The sequence below is a fragment of the Bombus pascuorum genome, chromosome 5 (assembly GCF_905332965.1).
Source record: "Bombus pascuorum chromosome 5, iyBomPasc1.1, whole genome shotgun sequence".
NCBI classification, from domain to species: domain Eukaryota; kingdom Metazoa; phylum Arthropoda; class Insecta; order Hymenoptera; family Apidae; genus Bombus; species Bombus pascuorum.
In genome coordinates, this window is record NC_083492.1 from 16,186,242 (window position 1) to 16,213,561 (window position 27,320).

The 27,320-nt window shown below is 40.6% G+C and overlaps 1 protein-coding gene across 2 annotated transcripts in view; it reads left to right on the forward strand.

The window, feature by feature from the left end:
• Window positions 1-3,683: 3,683 nt before the first annotated feature.
• LOC132907460 (protein apterous-like) overlaps window positions 3,684-27,320 on the forward strand; it is a 54,029-nt gene continuing 30,392 nt past the window's right edge. The window contains exons 1-3 of one of the 2 annotated variants that reach the window (XM_060960584.1): window positions 3,684-4,715; window positions 19,115-19,406; window positions 19,851-20,238. In XM_060960584.1, the coding sequence (XP_060816567.1) occupies window positions 4,668-4,715; window positions 19,115-19,406; window positions 19,851-20,238 (728 nt within the window). In that variant the 5' untranslated portion in view covers window positions 3,684-4,667. The remainder of the gene's footprint in view (window positions 4,716-19,114; window positions 19,407-19,850; window positions 20,239-27,320) is intronic. The other variant, XM_060960585.1, reaches the window with a different exon arrangement.

Below are 27,320 nucleotides of genomic sequence, written 5' to 3' on the forward strand. Positions count from 1 at the left end.
TGATCGGTCAATTTATTCGCAAACGTAACAAATAAATCAGTAGGGGATTTTTCGGGACGCGTTCTAACGCTCCATGAAGACGTGGTATTGTGAACCTATCAATGAACGAACACAAATTTTAACAGTTCATCCGGTTACGTTGATCCGGAAGGTATAAGCGGTTTCACGGTACGGCCCCCGAAATGTAAGGTTTCCTTGAACTTCTATAGGGCTTTCATGGGTCTCGTCGAGTCTCACTCATGGGGGGTTCTCAACGGGCGGGGCCCCATTCTCTGCGGGGCGCCGCTCTTTATTGTACCGTCACTGCGTGTTTAGTACTCACGCGTCAAGTTAACAGCACCCCTCCCCTTCTCACCTTTCTTTCTTTTCTTTTGTCTCTTTCGTTTCTATATTTTTTCGACCATCTCTTTCCCTGTATTCCGCGTTTCAACTACCACGGCTTCTCTATTGCGATCAGGAATTTCTCAGAGGCTTCCAATAATCGCCAACTGTTTCTTTATACTGTTAAGTATGGTCTCTGGTTTGTATGTTTTTGTTATATGTTACTTGGACTGATTGAGAAAGAGCCTGGGAAGGTTAAAGGGATTTTTACAAGATTTTTCTTATAGGGGTAGTTTAGAAGAGGGTTGGCTTCGGTTAATCAGTCTAGTTCTTCGATATTGAGATTATGCGACTATCTTGACAGAGAAACAGATCAATGCTATTAATTCTAGGACATTTCTACATTTGATTATCCTTTACCTATGATTTAATGACAAGTATTTAATTCCTTAAAAATAACTATAAATTACACAGTACATTTTAGAAGATAAAACATGCAGTGTATTACTGTCGCATGTTTTTCAATCTGTGAAGTTGAGTTGGTGAAAGCTAGGAATAGAAATGTGAATTTTCATGATTCACTGTTTTGCAAGATTTGATGGGTTGTTTAAAGAACACTTTTGTCTTAAGCCGAATGCTGACCACTTGTTTTTGTGAAAAGCGTCTCGTTAGTTGGTTCTATTAAAATTTAACAGGCACGATTCTTCTATAATTAAAGCTTAGAACTGATCGTTACAGTACAGATTCGTTTTACTACTTAAATAGCATATTGACATATCTATCATAATATGCAATCCTATAAATTCTTGCATATTTTAATTTCTCATTAGCGCATTTACATCTTTATTCATAAGTAGTGATGGAAATCAGAAGCAGTTAAATCTAACGTATAAGATAGATGTAGCAATAAATTATACTTTAATTCGTTGATTTTTGCTATGAAACGAATATTTTTATAAAGGAGTGTATTATTTTGGCGAAAGATTAATCTTAGTTCTCCGTATCGTAGTTGTCCACATGAATAACGAAAATCGTTCATAAACTGCTACTGGATTAAGTTATAAATTGATCGTTTCGATTACGTTGATAGTTCTAGTGTTAAATGCACGATCCTAATAGCACGATCATTCTCACACAATTACGGAACAGTCAGACGACATGCCGGACGAACGGACCATCGGCGACGTATTCGCGAATTCCATCACTCGACGACGTTATCTGCGGCAACAGCAGCGGTTTCCGTCTACGTTGCAGACGAAACCGGTTCCTTTTTATGACGGAATATCGGACGGACGGTCGTCGTTCGGTTTCAGCTGGTCACTCGTCCTGTCTCTTCTCTCTTTCTCTCTCTTTCTTTTCTCCTATCTGACCACGTCTGTGTTAGCCTGTTCCATCGCTGAAACCTGTCGTTTTTTCAGAGAGACGCAACACCGCGAACAGGAGGAAGGAGGCGTTGAGCTCGAGCCAGAAGGAAATACGATGAAAACCAAACGGTTTTTCTTGTATTTTTCGTTTGAGATTGACTCTCTCGGAAGAATCCCGGTTAAGAGATTTATAGCATGAATCGATAATCGATGCGGTGGAAATTGGACGAAATATATTACTAGAAGGTTTAAGTTTCATATTAGTGAAGGAAACTTCAAATAGTTTCATGTTTGGCTACACATATATACTGGGTCGGTAGTTCTCGTATTAAGGAGATAACAATAAAAATGTTTCTTCTGTAATTATACTGTCACGTAGATACACGTACTTCCGGTTCGTGGTCAAAGGTGAGGCCTGTAACACTCGTATAGTCACAAAACTTTCACACTTCTAGTTTTTTCCGCTTTCTATTAAGACATTATGCTTAATCTACGTAAAAGATCACGAAGAATACTACTAAATTCACTTTTTTTTTTTTTGAAACACCAAGTATGAGTCATACATAACTTAAAAAAAAAATGATACTCTCACTATGAAAAGTTTTATTTGAAGTAACAATGTTTAATCGAATGCACTTGTTGTTTTGTTTCTTTTCTTAAAACTTTCTGTTAAAAGCTACAAACTTGAAAATACGATAGTTGCTTCGATAACGTCATTTAAAATCTAAACAAAATAATTAAATCGATGAGCCATATATGTCAGTGAAAGTGTTAAACACTAAAAGGGTTGACGTATCAAATGGGAAAACAAAGGTCACGATGTATCTATCGTGGACACCACTTCGACAGGAAAATCTCGACCAAAAAGTTCCAGGTGGCGAATATAACGACGAGCAACGCTATGTAGAAAAGACATCGACACGGGGCAAAAAGACGAAGGCCGCCAGTGTCCGTCGAATGGACTTTCCAAAGAGCGAAATACAAAAAAGAACCGAGACCTTCTGAAGATTGCGGAAAGCCGGATGCAACCGGTCGCTCCATTTGACTTGTGAATTCCTCTCGAATTTTTCGATGGAATCGCGTTGTACATTTTTCAAAACGCGCCCTTTTGTGGCGACGTGCATTCGTGATGAAAAAATTGTAGTTAAACGACAATCGCGGTTAAAGGCGTCGCGTGACGAAAGGCAACGTGTAAATTGGTTGTTCATGCAAATGCCAGATGGTTGAGAGGATCGTTGGACGAACAATTACGACATCTTTTTTCGTCTGGGAATATACTGAAAACGAGGGTAATGGCAGTGTGGACAGCCAACTTTCAATTTTGACATGAAAACGAGGTGTCTAGGGTTTTCAGGTGTTTAAGGTACTTTTAACGCTTTGATCTTGGCCACTTCCTCTTGGATAATGGATTCCTTGACAGCAGAAACTTTTTACATCTTACTTTGATTCAATACAGCCGCGGAATAAGTTATTAGAAACCAGTAAATTAGCGAAATATTTACACGAAGTTATCATTCTTCACGATCCAACATTATTATCTCTTTCACGGGAACAATCATTCGATCGACAACGAACGTTCACAATTTCCATTCCTACATCCCCGATACATTCATTTCCGCGGTGACATAACAAAACGGCAAAGAACCCAGCCGTCCGAGGCACCAATTTAAAGCGTCTGTTCTACGAAACCACATATACGTAGAAGGCTACGCCACTGTGTACCGCAGCGGAGCCGCTGTTCTCTCGTGCAGACGGTTCTCTGGAGCAGGAGCGCGGCGTGGAGCAAAGTAGTCGTGCTCGAGACAAGGTCTGCCCAGACAGAATTGCGGAATAGACAAGGAAAGACAGTATCGGGTTTCGTGTAGGGGTGTGGCCTGTCGTTCCACTGCTGACCTGGGAGGGGGTGCCAGTGGGCGGTTCTTCGTGGAACCGTGTCCGCCCCACCTTGTGACGCGGTGGTTTTCACGGTTCCACCGCTATGCGGCGCTGCCTCTGGCTGGAACCAGTTGCAGCTGTGCCGGTTCCCTCACTCCGCATCGCGGCTTCGGCTCGGTAGACGGGTCTGTATTTACCGTGGCGCAGCGTGCTCGCGCGAATCTCGTTTTCTGGCGTCGTTCCTCTCGACGTGTCGTCGCCGTGGCCGTGGTCGTGGTCGTTGGATCTCGTCGTTCCTTTGTACCACACGGGGCACATGCGCCATGAAACGTGTCTGACGCGTGTCCGGTCGTCCCCTCGAAGGAGCACGAACTGAGATCGATCACCAAGCTGTCGATGCTCCAAGGACACCAGGACGGTGGTAGTATTCGAGTGCAGGTGCGCGGACTAGCCGGGTGTTACTTCGTCGCGCGTTTCTCCGACTACCCTAGTGCTTGTGAACCATTTGGTTCGATATGGAACCAGGAATTCCGCGACAAGGTTCTAGGACTGCGCCCCGTCGCCCCAACTCGTCGCGTCGATGAACGACTGTCCGTTGCGTCCATAGTGATTGTGTATCAGTGAGGGGTGTACTTTCTTCTCCGGGGTAACGTGACTGTCTGCTCGGTGTTTCCGTACTGTTACACCGTGTCTTCGCTTTTAATAGAGCAGAATTAGCTGCTGGATTCTCGGAGTGATTCTTTTTCAGCGAAATGTGCCCGCGAGGGCGCGCGTTACCCATTCACCAGACAACGATTATCAGTTCTCTCCTGGACTTTTCTTTCATATTCGATATATATAAATATTGATACAAGTCCGGGGAAAAGAGCAGCGCGGAGGTGCCAGTGACGTTTTTGAGTGCGGAAAAGATTGCTGAACCAAGGAAAGTAGAGGGTGAAGCGAGCTTGACGGTGGTGGAGAAAGAAGAAGAGGAGGCAAAAGAAGAGAACCTGCGCAGCGGACGCCATCTCCGCGTTATCGGCAAGCGGATCCCCCGGGACTCCCCCCCAAGCAGCTTCGGCGTCGCGCACCCTCGGCGGGAACTACCCCGCGACAGCAGCCACCCTGATGGGAGTGTATGAGGAGCGCGCCCCTCCTACCACCGGCATGCACTGGGTGAGTGTCATCCCTCTATTCCCTCGGTTCTTTGCTTATTGGCCGTGTACGCACCACGAAACCGTCGAGAGGGGTTCCCGGTCCTTTGTCACGCAGGCCTCGATGATCTGTGGATGATGATCCTTACCTCGACCCTTTGATCTCCACCGAGTTTGCAACTCTTGCAACTTGACACTTGCACCTGGAGCAGAACTTTTTTTAGAATGTTACAAGAGGGGAGGGGGGTCGCAATTTGGTTCTTTGGTTGCTTTCGAGCGACCTACATTCCGGAATTATTACATTTTCGGGAGTTGTAACAGACATTTTTCAATAATTCTTATTATGTTTATCAGGTTTCTATTAATTAGCTTTCTTTCGACTGACTGAAATTCCGCAATTAGAGTCGTATTTTCTGCGAGTTGGAATGGGTGCTTTTAAATAGTTGTATTCCACAAAGTTGAAAATTCTAGATTTCTATCAACTATTCAAAATATCACCGTCTATCTCCTAAGTTTCTGTCAACTTTCGTATGACAGTTTTTTCACGAAAAACAGATTAATCCGCGTCTTAGGATCGCTCGAAATATCCAATCTCCAAGATTCTAAATTCTCAGGCTCGACAAACTAATTAAAACCTCGCGTTGCGAGGGATAAGGGAGCCGCTCGATGGCGGCTGTCGGTGTCCGGTTGTAGCTGTTAATGGAAACAAATCCTAGCTGGATAATTCGATCCAACGATTTTATTGCCGGCGATTCCGTAATTGGAATATTGCTGGGCGAACGAGTCGCCGACGAGCTCCGACGCTTATCGGCGACGCAACGGTTGATATATTCGCCGGCCGTGGCGCGGAACGGGTTTCAGGGATTCGCGACGACGTTGTAGATCGCCGCCGACAGAAAAAACCCCGTCTCGACGACAGACCTGCGTGCGTACACGAACCGCGGGTTTGACAGATCGCCACAAAGTTTGTGAATTTTTCGGGTGTCACCGGTGTAATGGATCGCGACACGCGAACCCGAGTCGCACCCCCGATTTGTTAATTGATTCCCCTGGCTGAAAGGGGTTGCAGATTTCGATCGGTTAAAAGGTATACATTTTTCTTTCTCCTTGTCATTGTTCGAGAAGGGTTGATATTGCGTGAACTCTTTAGACAGAGATTTTTCTTTGGTCCATTGCTGAAAACGATTACCATTTTTAGTAGATCGAAGCGAAATGTTAAACACTCATTTCGTTTCTTTACTTTTTATACGATGTTATTTAATCCTGTTGTGTTCTTTGGGTTATTCTCGTTTTATTAATTTTTCTTATTTTCCGTGGATTTTCATTGAATTTTTTCATAAAAGGAGATTCTTACGTTTCTTTACGTTCATTTCGTTTCGTTTGATGTAGTTATTTCTTGGCTGGTCATGCTTTTCGAGAAAATCCTGTACGTATGCTCGTGTTTTAGCAACGTAAGTTGATTTTCCAAAGAGAAATCGAAATTCCTCTGCCTCGTGATATTTACTACGAACGTTTCACGAAACCGTTTTGGTCATGAAGGAAATCATGTCGGATTAAACGGCGGAACGTGGATGCTCGTGATTTTTAGCGGCGACGTTCGTTTTCCATTGCACGATGGTTCGAACGGTGTCGAGCAATGTACGATCAGCGAAACCGGCGTTCATCTTCAAGGAATGTTAATTCCGTTTTAAACGACTGTTGAATGGCTGTGCCGTTAACGGGTACACCTTGTAAACAAACGTAATTGATTGTTCGGTGTCACCACGATGGCCGCTAATTGAACCGATGCATTAACTCGTGGCTACGCCGACGAAACGAGCTGGATGTAAAACGCATGCCATCGCTTACCAATTCTTCTCTTTTCCCTTTATTTTCGCTGATTCCACCGAAATTGAGTGTTAATCGATATAAACCGTTTCAAACGAGAGTTCGAACGACTTTCATTATTTTCGTTCTCTTTCGTTCGATTAACTTGTGTTCGCGGAAACTTTTCTCAGAATTAATTTCCGATCTTTTTAAGTTACTTTGTTGTATCGTTTTAACATACATACATATTTGGAAATATTTTAGTAATAAAGTAAGAAATTAATACACATCGTAGAAATTGAATATAAATTATTTTTGTGTAGATCGATAATGTATAGTCGAGGAAAAAGATTGACTTCCGTTTTTTATCAAATTATATTAACACTGCAACATACGTTATATTAAGATTTATTTGTTTTTTTCTTTGTCTCATGATAAACATTATGTTAATCCCATATACCTTATGTTAATTTTATAGTCTTACTTTGTTCAGAGTCCGTATAAGTACTCGGAAATTCTTATTACATCAGAACATGAATTTTTTAAATTATACGTATCATTTCTCCTTTTCACGCTTCTGTATCTACCTACAAAAAGCTATTATAAAAATCCACCAAAAATTCCACGAGAATTTTCTCAAACAAAACTATCTCTCAATTATTCACGACGAGGTACACTTCATTATCTTCCTGATCATTCCCGTAAAACATATTTCATGGCGTCGTGTGTTGTTTTTTTTTCCTTTTCTAAAGAACATACAAGTTTTCAAATCGTGAGATACGTCATTCACAATTATTCTGTAATTTTCATTCATTTAATTTGACGGCTATTCGTCGAAATTTTTACAACAAAAACCATTGAAAGAAACACGGCGTAAATAATTTGTTTACCAAAGAATCAGTGGTTGATTAAAGCGTATCGTATAAGAGGCGCCGTGCGTTAAATGTCCCAATCTCCTTATAGCGACGCGATTATTTTATCGCATGAAACGCAAAACGGGGCGCGGGAATGGCGCGCCGTTTTCGTGGCGGCGACGAGTCACTAGCGCAATTGAATCACACAAGAGTCAAACTGATCGTCTCAACCGAGGTTAATCGTTTAGTTTTTGCTCAGTTGACGCGTTTATCGTACATCGATTACACATTTTTTTGCGTATTTATGAAAAATTTAATCGTATATTCCATTACCTGTCAAAATAAAAGATTGTTACAGAAAACAGAGTTTTCAACTGGCTTAATTTTCTCTGTTTCTTCGTTGCGCAACCCAAGATTTTCCTACGCTCCTTTGTGACCGCGTGCACGGTCGAATAATTCATCTCGCGACAGGGGCCGCGACTGCGCTGAAAATAAATAACAATTTCCGCGACAACTGCGTGAATTACGAGTTCGGGTCTGCGACGGATTTTTCAGACGTTTTATATGCTTGACGGGAGTTATTCGTCGGGTTGAGCAGACATTCTTGTTACAATGTAAATACGGAACAATGTCGACTTCGTGGTCAGAGGTGGTTTTAAGACAGAGTTGCATTATAACGTGATTGAATGATAGTTGAGCCGAAACTTGCAAGTTTCATATCACGATTAATGTTGCGCTCTTTGGTAATCTTTGACACAAATTTTCCTACTATTAAAATATTTCTTAATTTTAAAGAGGACACGATACAATCGTTAATATGTCATAGTTTCTTTTGAAACATTTAAAAGTCCTTGTATGTTGTTGAAATAATCTAAGCGATGATATAAGAAACTAAAATCTGAAGCAATGTTAAGATAATTAAGATCGGAGGAATTAAAGGGGAAGCTTAATTGCGAATATTTCGAAGATTGCAGATTTTAAGAGTGAAATTTACATCTTCTTCCCTATCGAACTCAGTTTCTCGATGTTACCCTTCCACCTATATATTTCCTCCTACTGGCGTAATTCGACAGGAATCTTCTTCCAAAAGCTCAAAAGATATTGACGTTAATTCATTTTACGTCTGCTGTGAAATTTGCTGAAAGTAACCTGCGCTTAAACTGTTCCACATTCTCTTTCTCGGCCTCGATTCCTTTCAAACCTACTCAGACCTTCTCAAACTATTGCAAACCTTCGTTCAAATCATCGAGACAACTATGTACATATATAATCATTAAACCATTGTTCGAAGACTGATGCTCAAAGCAAAATAATCATTATGATGTACACATTGTGATATGACACAAATAGTCATTATGATAATATGATTAGTATTGTTATCAAAATATGAATTTACATAAACATCCGTGGCGTACAAGTGGTGATTCAATAAACAAGCTTTGATCGATTCTGACCTGTAGTCGGTCGATTGAAATCCAATCGTTGAAAATGATATTGGTGGAACGCATCTAATCAACGTCACACGGATTTGGCGTCGTTTAGTCTCTGGACGCTTTCGATCTTTTTCTATGCACGCAGCCGGACGCGTGCGTCAGCATGGAGCCGGCCGAAGAGAGTGTGATTATTGTAACTTCGATGAGATAAGCGCGACGTGGCACGAACGTGTCTGTCCGTGATAGTGGTCCGTTTGTGTCGAGCGTAATTTATTGGCCGGGCCTGTTGAGATATATCCGCCACGGAGCGGCGGCGGTCATCGCGGGACGAACGTTTAATAAATCCGCGCCGCGCTCCATCTTTTGTCGTTTATTTAGGTAGGGACAGGAGGCGATATGCTTTTGCCTATCGTGGCTCGTGAAACTGTCCTCCACAGTGACACGTTCGTCTCTTGGCAAAAATTTGCCATTTCTTCCGCGTTTCTTTAACTTTTTGACGAAATTTGAGAAAACGGAATTGCTCGGAATTCTGTTTCGTGATGGTGCTTTAAACATTTAATACTTTTGAAATATTTTGGTTAGAATTGATTATATAGAAAAACGTTATAAAGGAATATGAATTTTTTAGCGAAATTTAGTGGAACGGAATTCCTCTTCTTCTTTTTGATTTTTATTCATACGTAAAGAATGTAACGAAATGAATTTCCTATCACACGTTAGAAGATAAAGATTTTTATTCGTCATGCGTTTGAATTTCGGTGAATCATCGAATAAGGGATCACCAAGTAAAAGAACGAATAAGTAGACATTTATGAAGTAGAGCTTGGTTCTAGGTGGCTAATTTATTGCACAGGAACTTGTTAATATCCTAACTGCCTGTTCACTGGCGGTTCTTGGAATAAAAAAACACGTTGGGTAGAATAGATCTTTTAATCGCGATTCCTAAATTAATTCGTTCCACTATGCTCTTTCCGTCGTAAGAACGTATGATTTATATTCGACGAACAGGAAATTCGTTTCCCACTGGCAGTTTTACAGCTTCTAGGAAAATTTCTCTTTGTTTTCACTTTTTGTCTATCGTCAAACGTTCCGATTTTCACTCTTGCTGACAACTCGAAAACATAGTTGTCTCATCGATCGTGCCATTTTCTTTAAATACTCGACGAAACCCTTTCAAAATTCCCGAATACATCAAAGTCACGAATAGTCGCAAGAAGATTGAATCTGTCCGTTTGTGTTTCTTCGAATGCATCATCTGTCGGTCGGACGTTTCGCAAAATTTTCAAACGGTCCTCGTTGCGGTACGTCGAAACGTTTACTCATGCTTTCAGCGGGCCGATCACGGTTTTGCACGTGATTAATAGCGGTCGAATCGGGCGTCGCGCCGTTGGCAGACGAAGACGCGATCTGAATTTTCCCGGAACGCGAAGTGGCCACAGAGGGAGGGAAAGCGGTATCTCGGGGTCGGGTCGCGATTCTTGGCCTGCTCGGCGTGCCGCCGTTCTGTGTCCCCGGTATCTCGTCTCGTTTTAGTATTTAAATAACTGTTTTCTCATCTCTTACTTCAAGTACTCTTACACCTCTTTGCTTTGCCAGACAGTTGCGAGATTCCTTTTCTTTCATATCCCTTTTTTTTTCTTAGAATAATATGAAAAGAAAAATTGTCTATGTGAATAAAGCTTCGTTTGGTTAATTGTAAATAACATTAAAAATATACAGAGATTATACGATTGACAAAGAAGTTTAGCATACTTTTCTCTCTTTTATTTTGTCTCCGTGGAAACGATACAAAAAAGAAAAAACAATTGTCATCTGGTCAATCTTGCGTAGTAGCGCCAATAAAATACAAAGGGTTAAGATTTCTTAAAAGATAGGAGTTAATTGTCTTTATTTTCTACCCATGCATAAATGATGTGAAGAAAGAAACTTCTTTGATTGTTAGTAGTTATTAATCACGTTGATTTGGATTGACATCGGGCAAGGAAGAAATCTAGCGGAACTTTTGTTCTACATACACACGTTGCAGGAAACATAAGATCATTGTAGACGTAACATTGAAACGAGCAATGAAATTACCCGAGCGTCGTTAAATCAAAATCTTCTCCGCAAACATCGTACCAGAAGAAGAAAATAAAACTGAACACGTAGAATGATAATACGATATTTCTACGCAGTTGAGATCACCGATTTCCTGGAACAATCGTCAAAATTCATAATTTCTCAATTATCGTTACGTATTCTTTGCTTCACTGCAAACGAGTCGGTTCCCTTGGATCTCGATAGTCCTGCCAATTGTGCAATGACGCACCGGATGTGACGCAAGGACGACAATATTCGTCTCTATATTTTTCCATTTTTTCAATCTTCCATAAAATATCGTAGTATCGTTCGATCAAGCAGATTTCTCGCTCTCGATCTTTTATCACTCTGATTCGGTTTTGATTTTTCGCCATTTTTATCATTAAGAAATCGTTTAATCGCGTGGAAAGCGTCGACAGCGAGAATTGGTCGGGAAAATTCGAGGTCGACAATACGCGATTTCGTTCGGTGTCGTGATTCATAAAACTTGCAAAACGCGGGTTTCGCAATCACACGCAAAAGCGCAATACGTTTAATATTCATGGCGATCAATTCGTGCTAGAAATTCGTGAAAATTCGAGCGGATTGATAGTCGAACTCGTTTCATAATATGTACAGATTAAAAATAATTAGAAATGATAATTTCTTCTTGTTGAATGAAAACAGTGTTTCTGTACGATAACGTGGGAGGTCGAAGATTGAAGTTGGGTCGGTTAAATTCCTCGAGCGGAAGAATTTACATGACATTTTATCAAACTTGAAATTAGAGCTTTTTATATTTACATATACATGACACGCGACGCAATTGAAAGAAGCGAAACAATAATTTCAACATCGAGTCGAGAATAACTATCTCGATTTCACAAAAAACTACGTATCTTATAAAAAACATTAGTCTTTTTGCCTCATTTTTAATATAATTAATCCTTACATTCTCAAGTAATCCATTACCAACAGTTTAATAACAAAATAAAAAATTCCACATGAAATTAGAAGTTAAAAGCAAAATAAGAATAAGAAAATAAAAAATAAACACTGAATAGTCGTAAAAGTACCATCGACGATTATGTACCATTTTCGATCATTCGCCTTCAAAATCCTGCTCTCATCAAATTCTTGTAAAATACACCAATACTCTTTAAGACCAGTCTCTGATCCAAAGGGGTTGAATCTATATTTAGAGCTCGACTGGTGGCTTCTTCCTTCGCAAACACCTTCCTTCTTTATTCCTTTTTCTCGTTTTTTGTTTCTCTCAGTTGGCTGTCGTCGTAGCAGCCGAATAACCGAGGTGGCACAGTAGCACACGAGCAGCCACGATCCAATATTTTTGTCCGGTCGCGAGTAGCTCGAGGTCCGGCCGGTTGGTAGCCGGTCGCCGCGGAGAAGTGCAGATAGCGAGCAGTTTATCGGTTCTCTGCGGTGTTAAGCGTCGCCCACGCGTTTTAAGAGAAACCACAGGCTGCAGCCCGTCCGCCGAGTGGACGAGGCTGTTTATTGTTATCACTATCATGGCTGGCCAAGGGAAGCTGATACGCGGCCAACACGGGACGCGCGTGTTTATAGAATCGACAGAGCGAGAGAGAGAGAGAAATGGGACAAAGAGAGACGCCAGATTCGGACTGCGAGCGAATTTCCTGGTTTGATTTTTTTGTGGTCTTGTTTTTAGTATCGATGATAGGACATGCTGGGAATTGTTGGCATTGGAGCTTGAGGATTTTGGAAATTTGGAAGTTGAAAAAACTGAGAGGATATGTTACAAAATTTATAGTTGCGATATTGGTGACAGTTTTCTGAAGATGTTCGTAATCAGTTTTTAATACTATTTCTAGTAATTAATTATATTATATTATATATATAGTATATATAATATAAGTATATTAATTTATTATAGTTTTTAATGTAATGTAAATATGAATGATAGGAAATGCTGGGAACTATAAAGTCTGGAAAATTTGAATCATGGGTTGAAAGTATATTCCAGATTCGTAATTGAATATCTATGAGAACTCTTTTAGCATATTCGTGGTTGATAAATTTGTAGAGATAAAACTATTGTCCTTTCTACAGAGTCTAACATTGATACGTTAACCGTTCTATTTGATCATACTTTATGAAGAATATAATATATCTAGCCGCTAATGTATTGATAAAAGTAAATTGGTTTATTTATAACACCTATAATACTTCAAAATCAACAAGATCAAGGATCGTGCTCTTTCTTTTACACCTTTCTTTTACCATAGTTCATCGTTTAAATTGTTTTTCCTTTCAAAATAGCGATTCTAAGCTTTTCGCAATGACTCGCAAGAGTAATAAAGAAATGGTGAATTTCGCGTTTCTTTTTGTCCCGAAAAATGATTAAGCACCGGAGCTGTCATGGAGGCGACGCAGCGAGAGATCGTCCCCAATAAATTTTACCAGCTCTCGTATTCCTACCGTATTCGGACCGTATGGTCCTTGGAACTTTTCCCGCGCGAAACCGACTCGTTTCTCATCCTCCTTACAGAACGGCAGACTCGATTCGATTTGAGATCCATTTTCCCATGGTTAAGTCTCCAGTCTCCAGTTAACTTCTCCGTCTGGAAACAGGCGACTCGGCGTTTTCCAAACGAGGGGAACGATCGTAGAAAAATTCTCGGCTCGAGCCGTGTCTGATTCATACTGATGACTTCTCGTAAATCATACGAGATCGTGTCGCGCTACAAAAAGAATCACGCTCCAATTACCCCATTCCTCGTTCGCGAACAGACGGAGGAAACAGCCTCTGGGAAGAAAGTGTTTGGGAAGAAAGATTTTATAGGTTCCACGAGAACGTGGTTGTTCAATAAAAATTTCCAACTCGACCTCGTATTTTCTATCTAATGGACCAGCGTATCTCTGCTTTGATAACTCGTTAACGGCTCGGTGCAAGTTACCCCGACGCGAAACAGATGAATCATCGATTACTTATCAATCTGAAAGTCACGGCGCGAACTTAATACATCGTGTTATCTCAGCGTGCACGCGGTCCACGCGTCTGTTTGCCCTAGAAAAATTAATGAAACAAAAGGGAAAAGAAAAAAGATACGAAAAGAGGAAAAGCAAAGTAACAGACGGAAGGAAAAATACAAAAGTAGATGTACGACCAAGATGTAGCGACCAATGTAATCGATAGTCGATATCTCGGCAGTAGTTCGGAGAGGCTGTCGCACAATCGAACGACCGTCGAGCGGCATTTCTGGCGGCATTCTACTGGCTTTTCGTGCCGGCATCCCGACGGATTCCGCGCTCGTTATTTACTTCACGTTTCGTGAAAATGAAAAAGGCGGAGTCTTGTGCAAGTTAGAGCCACGGTGAAAGTCTGTTTTACAGTCCGAGCACCCGGTCGCCTGTGGCAGGTCCACTCTCGAGATGGATAAGGATCTCGCGAAGCCGAGTGAAGATCGATCGACCGGTCGTGCCGTTTCGTGGGAAATTTATAGGATGCCCGTATCGATCTCTCGTCTGTTCGCGCGAGCTACTCGCCGGTTGTCGCGTTCGCTCTTACGAAATCGACCATCGGGCAAATTCTGGAAATGGAACTCGTCCAGCTTCTATAACCAACCGGAATGCATTGGGCGTCGTTGAAATTTTCCAATACGAAATTTTTCAGTGAAGCATCGCTGATTGATCTCACGGCGAAAAGAGGAAAATAAAGCTATTGGTTTGATAACCGTGGCATTTCATGAAAGCAGAGTTCTGGGATTGGAATTAAAAAATCTCTGGTACATGGTTTGTAGTGATAACCGATAATAATGGAATTCATTGGTTGATAGAAATTTTCCAATGAAATATGGATGGTTGACCTTTTCCATGATGAAGGCAACGAAACGAGGATGTTCCTTTTGCATTTAGGATAATCAATGGAGTTTCTGAGAACAGAGTCTAGGATTGGGATTAGTAGACTGGCAAAGGACTAAATCTACGATACATCACAGTCTGTAGTGTTAATTCTCAATTAACTCTTATGAATGGTTGCTATTAGTGTTAATCATATACTATATATCCATTCTTTGTTCCTATTCTTTATATCACACTGTGTCGAGTTCACACAATCGTTAACATACTTCATAAATCTTGCGACTGTACACTGCTTTGAAGAATGAGAGCGTTGTTCTTCCTGTTCACCTACTCTTCGTATAATCCTCAATATATAACTAATCCTTTCTTATTGTCGAAGCTGACGATAGATCCGTATATTATTTATAATTCTAACTGTTGCAACGGTAGAAACGGTTCGAAATTTAGGTTAGGTTGCGATCCAAGAAGATATTCCAGTGCGATCGCATACCAAAACGGGGTTCGGCGAAAATGTTCGTGAGAAACGCGTGTTCAGATGGAAAAACAGAGATTTCCAGCCGCATTCTCTCGAGGAAATATCTCTATTTGCATTTGTTGTTGGCGCTTGTTTTGCCGCGATGCCCGATACGAGGGGAAGGTTGGGAAATCTCATTGAGGCACGTCAAAAGAAAAGCGGCGACCTATGTTGGTACCAAAGAACATCTTCGCTCGCGGCTCGAGGAGTGCGACCTGGCACAATGGAGTGTTAAGAAATGCGCCTACACTGTTAAAAAAGCTGTGCATTGTTCGAGCGGAGGTTAATAATGACATTAAGCGAGGAACAGTGTATGAAAACCTGGTTGATTTCTTGCATGATGCGCTGGTGTTATCGGCGAACGTAACAAACGTTGTTGAACCAATAAAGGCAAGACTGAAGGTCTAGATGATCCGTTGTTATGGATGTAACATTTAAAAGAACGTTCCATTGTGATTGCCTGATATACATATACATGTAACAGATGTACAGGATGTCTCTATATGTGTATCTATGAATATGGTAGAAATTTGAATCCATTAAATTTCAACATGTTAGTTTTTAATACAATAATAAATAATCGGAAAAAGAACGATTCTTTGTGAAAAAATATATTGAAAGTAGAGGTTTCTTCCTTGAGAAACGTAGTTTTGTATTTGTATGTCGATCAGAATACAAATCAATATTTCAGTGTATGTACATATGTGTTCTAATTAAATACTGGATGAAAGAAACTGCGTTTACAAACTGACATTGAGTAGATACGATACTATCAATGACAGGAAGTTGATAACGATATTGTCCACGTTTATAAATAAAAAACAGGAATAGGTACGGAAGCCCGTTAAAATCGAAACTTACAATTATCGAGAAATTCTTAGTAATCTTTTTCTAAAAACAAATCTTTATAAATAAGTAAAATTAAGATTTTTGTCAAATCAATAACTTTGTGTAAGAAATAATAGAGAAAATAGAGGAAGAAAGAAATATATTAGTTAAATCTATCAAGGGAATTAATAAAAAAGAGCAAAATTATAATTAACTTCATCTTCTTCCACGATATTCGGATAACATTTGCAGTGAGCGACTCGAATCGTTTTACTAGAAACCAGCATATTCCCTCGGAGAATCGAGTTCACCACCGCGGGGTTTCGTTGTTACTGTTAGCGGCAAGAAAGTCGCCCAATCAAAGTTCCAATCGAAGCTTAATCAATGATCTTCGAAGGAAACGAGCCACGACTCGCGATAGGTTGCACGCCAGAAGCACCAGTGAGACACGTCGAAACGCGCGTTCCACGGATTCTTTCCGCGACCCGGTTTATTACATAAGAAACAACGGCCGCCGCGTAATCGTTACGTTGCACAGTGAAAATCCGCCGTAACAAACGAACCTGGTAATTTCTATTAGTTTTCCCTCGTCGTGAAACACGCGGCGCCGCGCATGCGCGCTTTATCCGATCGATCTCTTTTGTGCCATTTCTAGGACCATTATCGTTCGATGAATCAGTTAATGGAAAAAAGAAATAGAACAGAAAAAGATAGAAGTCGCTAGCCAACTTAGAGAATCAGAATCTATGTGGCAACTGGAACGCGAATTTAATAAGAAGATCGTCGTAGAGATATCTTTTTTCCTTCAGTATTATCCACAGATTGCTAAATCATGTTTATTTAATGAAAAAGAAAAAATATACTTGTTTATTGAAGATTTTGCTTTCGTTGAAATTCACTTCGTTTACTTTTATCTAGGTAAATTAAAAAGTCGATTAACCTATTAGGGACAAGTGTTACGTTACATTTGCAATTGTTTTTTAACTAATTTACATTTACATTGAACGTTGTGTCACACAGTAGTTACGAAAGGGTATTTCAAGGATTCGTCTGACATATTTTTCAACCTTAAGTTCCAACAGAAACTTTCATAATTTAACTGGGAAAAGATTTAACGCAACGTTACCTCTTAATAACTTAATGCTTAGAGTAAAGAGTTTCGACAAAAGAAAAATTCCCTCGACGCATGGCTATTATCCACCGAAGGTACTAACTGTAAGTGCCATCAGCTTTAGCATCGATCGTTGGAATACGAGCTTAAATTCGTCACCGTGGGGCATCACCGCTCAGAGTAGCGATCTTTACGACGTTCTATGCGCACAAGTTAACCGCCCTTCGGGCTCGATCGCAAACGCGCCGCTTCAACGGAGATGCAGTAAATACCGGTATCTGGTGTCGTAAAGTGCGGCATTGGTTTTCCACCAGAGAGAGAGCCTAAGGAAGCATAGGGCCTTTATGACCTGAGTGAGAAGGAAATGGGGAAGAAAGGGTTCCCGGGTAAAGAAGAAGGGAAGGAGAAGTTGAAAGGTATTAGAAAGAGCGAGAAAGAGGGGTAGAGGAAAAAAGGGAGGCGGAAAGAGAGAGGGACAAGAAGGAGAGGACCAGGGCAGCTCGCCACGTAATTTATGTCTGGAGCGCACCGCGGTACGCCGCAACCGCGTTGACAGTTGAAACACGGCGGCGACTCGGATTGGTCGGCTCCGGGCGCCTTATAGGGTCGCGCGCATGCGCACACCGCCTTACGACATCCATCAGAGGCGACCGGCTACTGCCGTCAGCATGCCACTCTTTATCTTTCTCCTTTTCTCTAGACCCCTTGCCCTTTGCCGATGTCAACCGAGCCGTAATCCGCTGTCACTTTGGATACTGTCCCCGTCGCCGTCTTGCTCTTCGTGCCTGTTAGGTTGTTGTCCTATTTCGCCTATTCCGGTTGTCGGTCCGACAACGACGACCAGGAGTACCTATCCTACGCGGTTGCGACGTCTTCCGACCATGTCCTTTACGGTGCCTCCTCTTTGACTTCGGTGGAAAGTGTCTTCTCCATCTTCGGCTCTGCCTCAGATCGGTTACTTTTACCGACGAGCTTTTTTCCTCCCTTCGTCGTTGGGAATTATATAGGTTTTTGAGCTGAGACTGGTCTGCGGCGCGTCCACGTTGACGCGGCGTTTTTCGACGTCTCTTGTCCCTTTGACTTAGAATCGATTCGATTCTATCCGAGCTACTAATGAAAGGAAGCCTCCTTTGATTACTTTCACCCTGTCTCTATCCTTCCTCTGTTTTTCTCTGGTTGGTGATTTCTCGCGATCGACTTTTTGTTCATGGTGACACTGTTTGTGACGACTTTTGTGACCACTGCACAATGTAGGTGTGAGAATTTCGCTCGAGCAAATCGACTATGCTTTGCTTCGACGCAATTGCGGTTAGATCGGAAGGATTAGGTTCTTTCCACTCGGTTTTTCGATGCGACTACTGAACCGTGACCGGTGAAATACCGTCGATGCTCGTTCGGGTGTCGCGTGAGACCGCGTTGCAAAATACATGCGCGTAAAACAATCGTTTAACGGCGCCACATTACAGTTCAATTAACGTATTAGGCTCCATTCGCGTAGAGAACTTTGCATTCCCGTTGTTATCGAGCCTTTTAGCCATTTCTATCGTACAATAAAATTAACACCATCGAACTAATGTTATTTTCCTGTCTTATGATCTTTTTAATTGCTACTTATGCCAGCGTTAGCTAATCACTGGTTTTATGTGTTAGCCGCGAAATACGGACATATTATTCGTAATTTGTAACTATATAATTCTCTAGCAATGAACTAACTTTATACTCTGTTACAATCTGCTTTTGTTAAAAATATCGGGTCGTAAAGAAATAAATAAAAAATACATTTTTCGCTCTTTGGCCGTGAACTCTCCATTTTCAATAGATAAAACAAATTTGTGTTAAGCTCCTATATCTTTAATCGTGATCATAGGTATATAAATTTTGCATAAATATTCTTAATTCGAACATACATAAATGTTATAAGATATTGATTGTAAACTTTGAAAATTTCTAAAGTGTATGATTGGATGTTTGTTCCAGCAGCCGGCCAGCTCGCAGGAGCGTGGCAGCGGCTTGGCTGTGGGGCGTCAAGGGGGGCCCGGCAGTGCGGGGGGGCCCGGAGCAGTGGACCAGGCGAGGGACCTAAGTCCCTGCCTCCCTGCGTCTATGGGCGACGCTGCACGACCTACCACCTTACCGTGCAGTCCTCCTGCCGCCCACCATCACGGGCCCCATCATACACCCCTGCATCAGACCCACTGTGGAACAAATAACAACTGCTACGACGGACCTACTACCCCCTACGACTCTAGGGATTATGATTCTCCTGGAGGTACGTGTTTGTATTATCTTTAACAATATTTAATTCTTTGTCACATCGACATGTTTCGAGTGTTTCCAACTTTCTTTCATATCGTACAATTTTAAAGTATTTAGTGCGAAAATTAATTCGATGTTTCTAACAAGCATCTTAAACTGAAATATTTCAATGTTTCACGACAATTTAAAAACAACCTCAGGTGTGTTCGTATTGGCAACTTCACGTGAATTGATCGAATAAGGAAAATTATTTTATTTGGTAATCGAATTTACATTGCACGTACCACGAACAAATTTTGTTTAAAAACACATCGGATTAATTTACACCCGTAATAACATTTAACGATTCAAGTAAAAATTGTTTTCGATGATTCTCAATTTTCTTTCATTTTTAAATCAACAATTTTAATTTGTAAATTAAACGTCATAATTCATTATCCATTGAAACGCTTGTCAGGTGGCCAAGAATACAGGAATAGCAACAGTAATTTCGAGAACCCCAGCGACTTGACCATGCCTCCGCATACGACGCACCATCATCACCATCATCACCATTCGCATCTGCACTCGCAGACTCACTCGCAGGAGCAACAAACCACGGACCACTTGCACGCTATCCCAAAGCTGGAGCCACCACCCACTCCTCCCGCACAGTCTGAGGATGTTCCGGGGGTGGTTTGCGCCGGATGCGGTCTACGGATATCCGACAGGTTTTACTTGCAGGCAGTGGACAGGCGGTGGCACGCGGCCTGCCTTCAATGCTCCCACTGCCGTCAAGGACTCGATGGCGAAGTCACTTGCTTCAGCAGAGACGGAAACATTTACTGCAAGAAGGATTACTATCGGTGAGTCGATGCAGACATTTGTTACGGTGATTAACCCTCGACCGGTGGCCCGACGAGGAACGTTACGTAAGCGGTCGAGGTCGATTTGACAGTTTTCTTATAAGAGATTGTAATAGGCAGACTGTAGATATTTATGCAAATTCATATTTTTGTGAATAGCTCTTATCGTTTCGTTGATCATGCGTGATCATGTTGATCATACTTACCAGTTTTGGTTTGGTAATGATTTACCAATCTCTAAGATTTATCAATCAGATATTAATACGAGCCATGCGCTGTTCGTTGCCAGTCATTAAAAGCTTTAAATTGTTGACAATAATCGATAATAAAATAATATACAAAAAATTTTATATTATAAAGACGCGTTTTAGAAATTGCTCGTTTAAAACTTTATGCTCGTAGATGGAAAACTAGTTTAAAAAAAACGCAATTAAAATAGGGATCTATATTAGTAAGCAGTTGGCTTTTTATCATGAAGATAAAGTCACTACCTCTCATTAAAGATTCGTAACGATCGCCAATGAGTATCGTCGAGGCGAGTCATAAAAGCGAAGTTTCGAACGTTTGTCGACCTTACCGTTAACGAGTTTTCTAATGATTTTGTCTGGTGAAACGTCTTGGGATTTTACGCATTAAATAAATTAGGTACATGTCCTATATCGATCTATTCCTCTCATCCACCCATTCTAATAGCTTCGGCCATAGTTTACAACTATATTTATATCTACACGAATCTTCATGCGGTCGACTGATTATCTTCCCCGCTAAGTAATTAAAATGAAACCACAAAGTATAGTGTCTTTGGTTTTTATCGACAATGTTGCCCGAGGAAATCCGTAGTGGTCGACTTCCTATCGTTACAGTGAAACAACGATATTCGCGTAGCTATGACCAAATTTTGTGCTTCACAGATCTCAGTCATTCATAATTATTCGGCACAAGTAATATCAATGAAAGGTTAGTAATGTATCGATATCTTAAATTCTACTCTTTATCCCTTCAAATTTAAAATCAATTTAATAAACATAATTAAGAAGCTCAAAGGCAATTTTTATTGAAGAAAATATAAAATATAATGTATCACAGAATGTATCACTTGTGTCATTGTTCCACTGACATTTAATTAACCAATTACACATAATCACATAATTTCAATCAATACTTAACATTTTTCTAACGTATTAAATTTTCGATGTTGTCAAAAATTAAGTTCACTCGATTGCCCTATATTTTTCTTAAATTACGTTATATTTTCGTTTTGAATTTTTCTTCACGTCAATAGGGCATGTTATACGGTGCAAAGAAAATGCTAGGTCGCTCGTCACAGGAGCAAGTCAACCGCGAAGCGGCAATTTTTGTAATTCCAGAGACCATTCGAGGAGACCATCCGCGATTTCAGAGAGCGCGCGTGATTTCAAAGTAGGCGAACGCGTTTGCGCAACGAAGGCCTCGAATCTCATCGGTCACGATGATAAGGGCTCGTTTTATCGACGTGCACGCGATTGACAGTGAATTACTATTGCACCGAGTAGCTAGCCATCGAGGCGAATCACGCATGGAATAAGAAAAAATTATCGTTACAGAGAGCGACTCGCGGAAAACAATAAGATACCGCGCGTTTATATAAGCAGACTTGCTTTTCCTCTGAAATGCACGTTATTCCGAGAACGTGCATTCTCTTTCAAGAAAAACTTTGTATTTCGTGTTGAAATTTTACAAAAAACATGATCAGGCACCATCGATGTGCAGTGGTTACGAAAAGTATCTGCATATCTTTGTGCCTGTGGTAGTATTTGCATACTAATTAATTAGATTCAAGTATATTAAATTTCGTATCATATAATAGTACTTTCATACGACTACAAAAATTTCATACTATGGAAATTAAATATAAAATCTCATAAGAAAAAGTTTCACTGGAAAATGAAGGTATGTGGAAATTATTTTTAGCCTCTTTTTAATGTAGCTTTCTAATTTTTATATTCTGAATTTTTCTATTCTTATATTTTATATTCCGATACGACAAAATCATAGTAACCACAACATATAAGAATTGAAAAGTTTTTCATAGTTTTACAGCTGTTTGACATTATGTATTAACTACGTATTATTTGACTTGACATTACATTCATCCATTAATTTTTGGTTATGTAAAGTGAAGTAATTTGAAAGAAGATTGATTCCGTATAAAGCGATTTAGAATTTTATTAGGAACTATTAGAAGATTAAAGGATAAAATTTATTACTTTGGAAGTAAAAATGATAATTTCTATCCACGACAACGTCCGCTATTCATAGAAAATTGATCCATTAAGCAATACACGAGCGTAAGAGCTTCACGTAGTATAAGGATAATCAAGTGCACAAGCGTATTCGTCTTACCTAATCTACCTAATACTCCGAAACAACGTTAGAACCAGGAAAAAAAAACTTATCGATGCGATCGTCCTCTTTTGCAGATGCGCGAGACCTTTCCCCAGATTTCTACTCAAGCGGTTTCTCAATTAGTGAACTTTCCCTATCGGGATTATAAACGATAAACGCAAATCCGTAATAAGTTACGCAATCCGTGGCTATTTCCGTATTGTTAGGGATACGGCGACAAGCGTATCACCTTAAAAATTGCGTGATTTTTATGAGAAACACAATGAAATTCTCATAATCATAAGGTCATAATAAGAGAGACGAATCTGATGGATAATTTCCAGAAACTTAAAATTTATCCCTATTTATATTTCATTTAACTATTTTGAAAGTCAATACTTAACACTCTGATTTAATGAACTATTTTTTCTGCAATCTGCAATTTTCTAAACCTATAAGAAGCATACAAAATATAGCTATGAAAATAAGTAGATAAAATTATAAGTTTCAGTTTATGCAAACTATTATTACTGATAAAATGGATCATTTTAACAAAAATTACATTGTTTTATTAAATTGTTTCATTAAACTTGTTGAAAGCTTTCTATTATAGTTTGCAAATTATAGCGTAGAAAATTATTCTTTCAGTTTTTATCAGTAGTTGATTTTTGACGAAATTTTATAGAAATGAATTTGAAGATGCAGCGGCACTGACGCGCTGTGTACTTGTCAAATAAATTTGCATAATACTTGGTCCATCTCTACCTAAAGTATCCTAGACCGTTACTCGTGGTGCGCCAGAATCGAACTTGGCACAGCTCCGTAAGAATTCCCTCACGTTTAGCCGGTACTGGTGATTCCCATTCCGAGAAACAATTGCGCCCTCGACGTTCGCGCTCCAGTACGCGGAAATCACCTGTCTTGCCATATTTCGTGCCCCGGTTTCAGACACTAATCCTTGTCTAGCAGGGAATCAGAAGTCAATCGTTCCTCCTGGTAAACGATCTTTTAGAATGAAAATCGTTCGCGAGCCTTTTCGAGTGCTTTCGGGTGAAACTTTCGCGCCGTGTTTGTGATTCGTTTGGAGAAATGTCGATTTCTCGATGTCAAGACTTTGTAGGGAGATGGAAGAGTAAAAACTGTTCTGCTTCGATCAAGAACTTCATAGATTGTCAGATTCTTTATAGTAGAAGTTATGATTCGAAGTAATATTGGCCAATTCTATCAAGGAATAGCGTCCAATTGTATTTCTGTTATTCTTTCATCAATTTCATTCAATTTCATCGAATTTCAAAGAAAAGTGAAACGTATGATTTCCGGCTATTTAAATTTACCTAACTCGCTAAAGTTATTCTGAAGTATCCAATGCAACTATTCAAATCAACAACCACTAAACTCCAAAAATGCCAAAGTACTTCAATTATCTTCTCTAACTCCATATAACCACCAGTTCAACCACGTATCAACAAATTCATAAATCTTCCTTTACAACCCACATCAGAAATGAAAATATCAAAGTTGCCCACTCGTATCAGGATGCCTCATTCCGCATGCTCCGATCATTCTTGTTCGATCGACGAGCGAAATAATTTAAAGGTTCATGAGAGAATATCGTTGCGGGCACCATGGTCGAGAGGGACAGGGAACATCGTGTTGGGCCGTGGAGTAGGCCTCACACGGCGCGGATATTAGCGTACTCCCTCGCTCTGCTCGATTCGCACACACGGCTGTTCGCCGTACGTACGGACTGGCCAGTCCATCGACTAATGGTCACGACTCGACCATTTACCTCCGGCGAAGCGTCGATTCTTGATAAGTAAATCACCGTCGATCTACATTTCACGAGCGACGGACGATATACACGTGCACCGAGCTGCACGTCATCGCGGATGGTGCACCAGCGCCGTCAACCCCCGGATGTCCCTTCGATGCACTTGCTTTTCTCTATTTTTTCCTTTCATTCTCAGTCTCCTTGAATCTTGAATCGACCTTCGACCTTTCGTACTTTGTTTTCCACTCGAATTTTAATCTTTCCTTTCTCTCTTATCGTTCGCTTTCTTAATTGAATGACGGATGAGAGTTGTTGAAGGAAGTTTAAGTAGGCTGCTTGGTATTCACGAATTTTTAAAGAGGCTTTTATTAGCGGTTGGATTGTATTCTAGGCTCTCCTATACAGTGACTTACTAATTAATAAAATTAGCGGATAGATAAATAAGTTGCGGTTTACAGATTTCTGTTGTTTAATTTTATTATTCCATATCGAAGAGGACAATTGATGGCTTATTTGTTTTATTATCAAAGTTGTTACTGGTATGTAAGAAAACTTCGTAGCGTTGGTTTTGTTGATTTAAAATCAAATTTCAGCCACTGTCGGAGAAAAGTGGAATCGCACTTGGTCGGATTGGTTAAATATTCTAAAACGTTCTAGCGTTACATGAATATAGTAATTTTACAGTTATTCGTGATTCAACATATGGTCACGGAGATCGTAGATAGCCGTGATTCATTATTACATAAATCATTAAACGCGTGACAGAAGCTGAAGTCGCTCGACTCGAACCTGCGTTGCAATTTCGGTAGCCAGACACCCAACAGAGGTTCCTTTTGCTCGTCTTCCGTCCTCCGCTTCGTCTGCACGCTTTCTGCTCGCTCGTGGACGCGGTGGTATGCCTCGAAAATCACTCCAGCCGATCTCAGAGGCCACGGTCGAGATCCCCCTGGATAAGGAGCTGGTTTTATCGCGCAATGCAGGACGCGCGAGTGAAGACACCCTGTGACAGCGACGAGATTAGAACTCGCGAAGGGAGAATGTCGTTTAGACGTTCTTGCACACGCGTTTTGGTGACCCGTGTGCCGTGTGAGATTTTACTGATTAAAATTAACGGAATATTGCATTGGTCTAGTCGATTAATTTTTAGATTAAATTTCAAATTGAATGGAATCAATCAAAATTTAGGATTTCCACAATTGAGCAATTGTGATGATCCTCGTGGATTGGTTAATGCTTGCCTTTTTATCGTTGTTGATTTACACAAATATTTCTTTCGTTGAATCAAATAGAAAGCACGTAAGATGATTTTTTTAAATGAATAATTTATAAAAATGTAGGGGGTAACTCTGCTGGATAATCGTGATATTTGAGGTATAAAGATGAAATTAACAGAAATGAAAATCATCGGAATAAACTTATAACATCGTACTATTCGTACCAGCGTTATACCGCGACTGTCTGACTTCGGTATTCCACCGGCTCATACTACTGTGCTCGCTCGAAACAGGTATATGTGTATAAAACTAAACAAAATAGTGTTGGAAATGCCTCGAAAGATTCAGTAAGGCTAATAGTAATATGGTACCTTTAATATCTATATAAAATTCATGTTTTTTTTTAAATCAATTATATCAAAGAATCTAAATAAAAGTAAAAATATCTCGATAAAAATATCACGAACGAAAATTCATCTTGTGCAATGATACTTTGATCAAAATACAAAATGGCATAATGTCTAGTCAGGTTTTCGGGATTTCCGGCAGAAAAGTTGGACGCGTTTCCTATTGTCGCCCAGGTAGAGGAACTTTATTCGTGGTCGGATAGTGTGTCGGCGTTACGCGATATCTACTAGGAAAAGGAATAAATTTGTCGCTGCTGCGATGCGCGCTGCGATTCCTCGTGATTTACTCGTGCGGCACTCGTAAATTAAGCCTTGAAATTTGAGAACGTAGATTTCCCGTTGATGCGATTGTGTAAGACGAGCCCCCCCGGTTTTTTGCACGCGCACGGATCACGTGGATTCGTCGTTTCGTGCCTGAGATGCAAATGCCGTGGTCGCCGATTACGCGAGTACTCGCGACATGTTCTCTCTGTCTCTTTGTTTGAACCAGCGCGGGAGAATCGACGAACCCTCTGATAACGTTCGTTTACCAGATAACGAGCTTTTTTCAGTCGACGGGGCCTTTGAGATCGGCGACTCTTCCTCAGAACGTGTAAAGAAAACACGATGATGAAATACAAGGAAGACATGGAAATTTTTGCAGCGATATATATTTTACATTTGGGAATTGTGAGAATTTAGAAAAGAAGAATTACGATACTTCGTTACAAATGACAATGCGTTCCTCTAAATAATCTTCTATGTAATGTACCTATTCGATGTATCGAAAATGGAGTTCCAGATTATGTACTGCACGCAACTTCTATTCTTTAATTCACAATTCAGTGATTTAAAATTCACATCAAAGCTAAAATTCTGATACAATCGCCTTTAGTTCATAATACATATAGCGAATTCGACTCGATATGACAATCCAGAGTCCACATCACACCCTCTAAAAAAGCAACATACACCGAAACCGTCCAACAACTCGACTCGTTCTCAGTTAACCGTTTAAAATTCAGAGAGCAAGTCGTCGAAACCAGTGACAACGGAGACCAAGAGTGTCGAAGCAGAAGGTGTGGCGGGGCCGTGTTCTCGCTGCAAACGGCCCTTGCACGCGAGCGGACAACTTTGGACGCGTTTCCTCGTGGTGTGTCCTCGCGAACCGGTACACTGTACACGCGTGTACACGGTTGCATACACAGTTGCTTACCGCGTCATACAAGAGTGACAGCCAAGATGGAATAGCGCAGACATCCCGTCACGACACGGCTTTGGGCCCGAAACTCTTATCTCGGTGGCTCGCATGTGCGATCTGTGCCGTCGTTGCCGCATAGCCGGCGT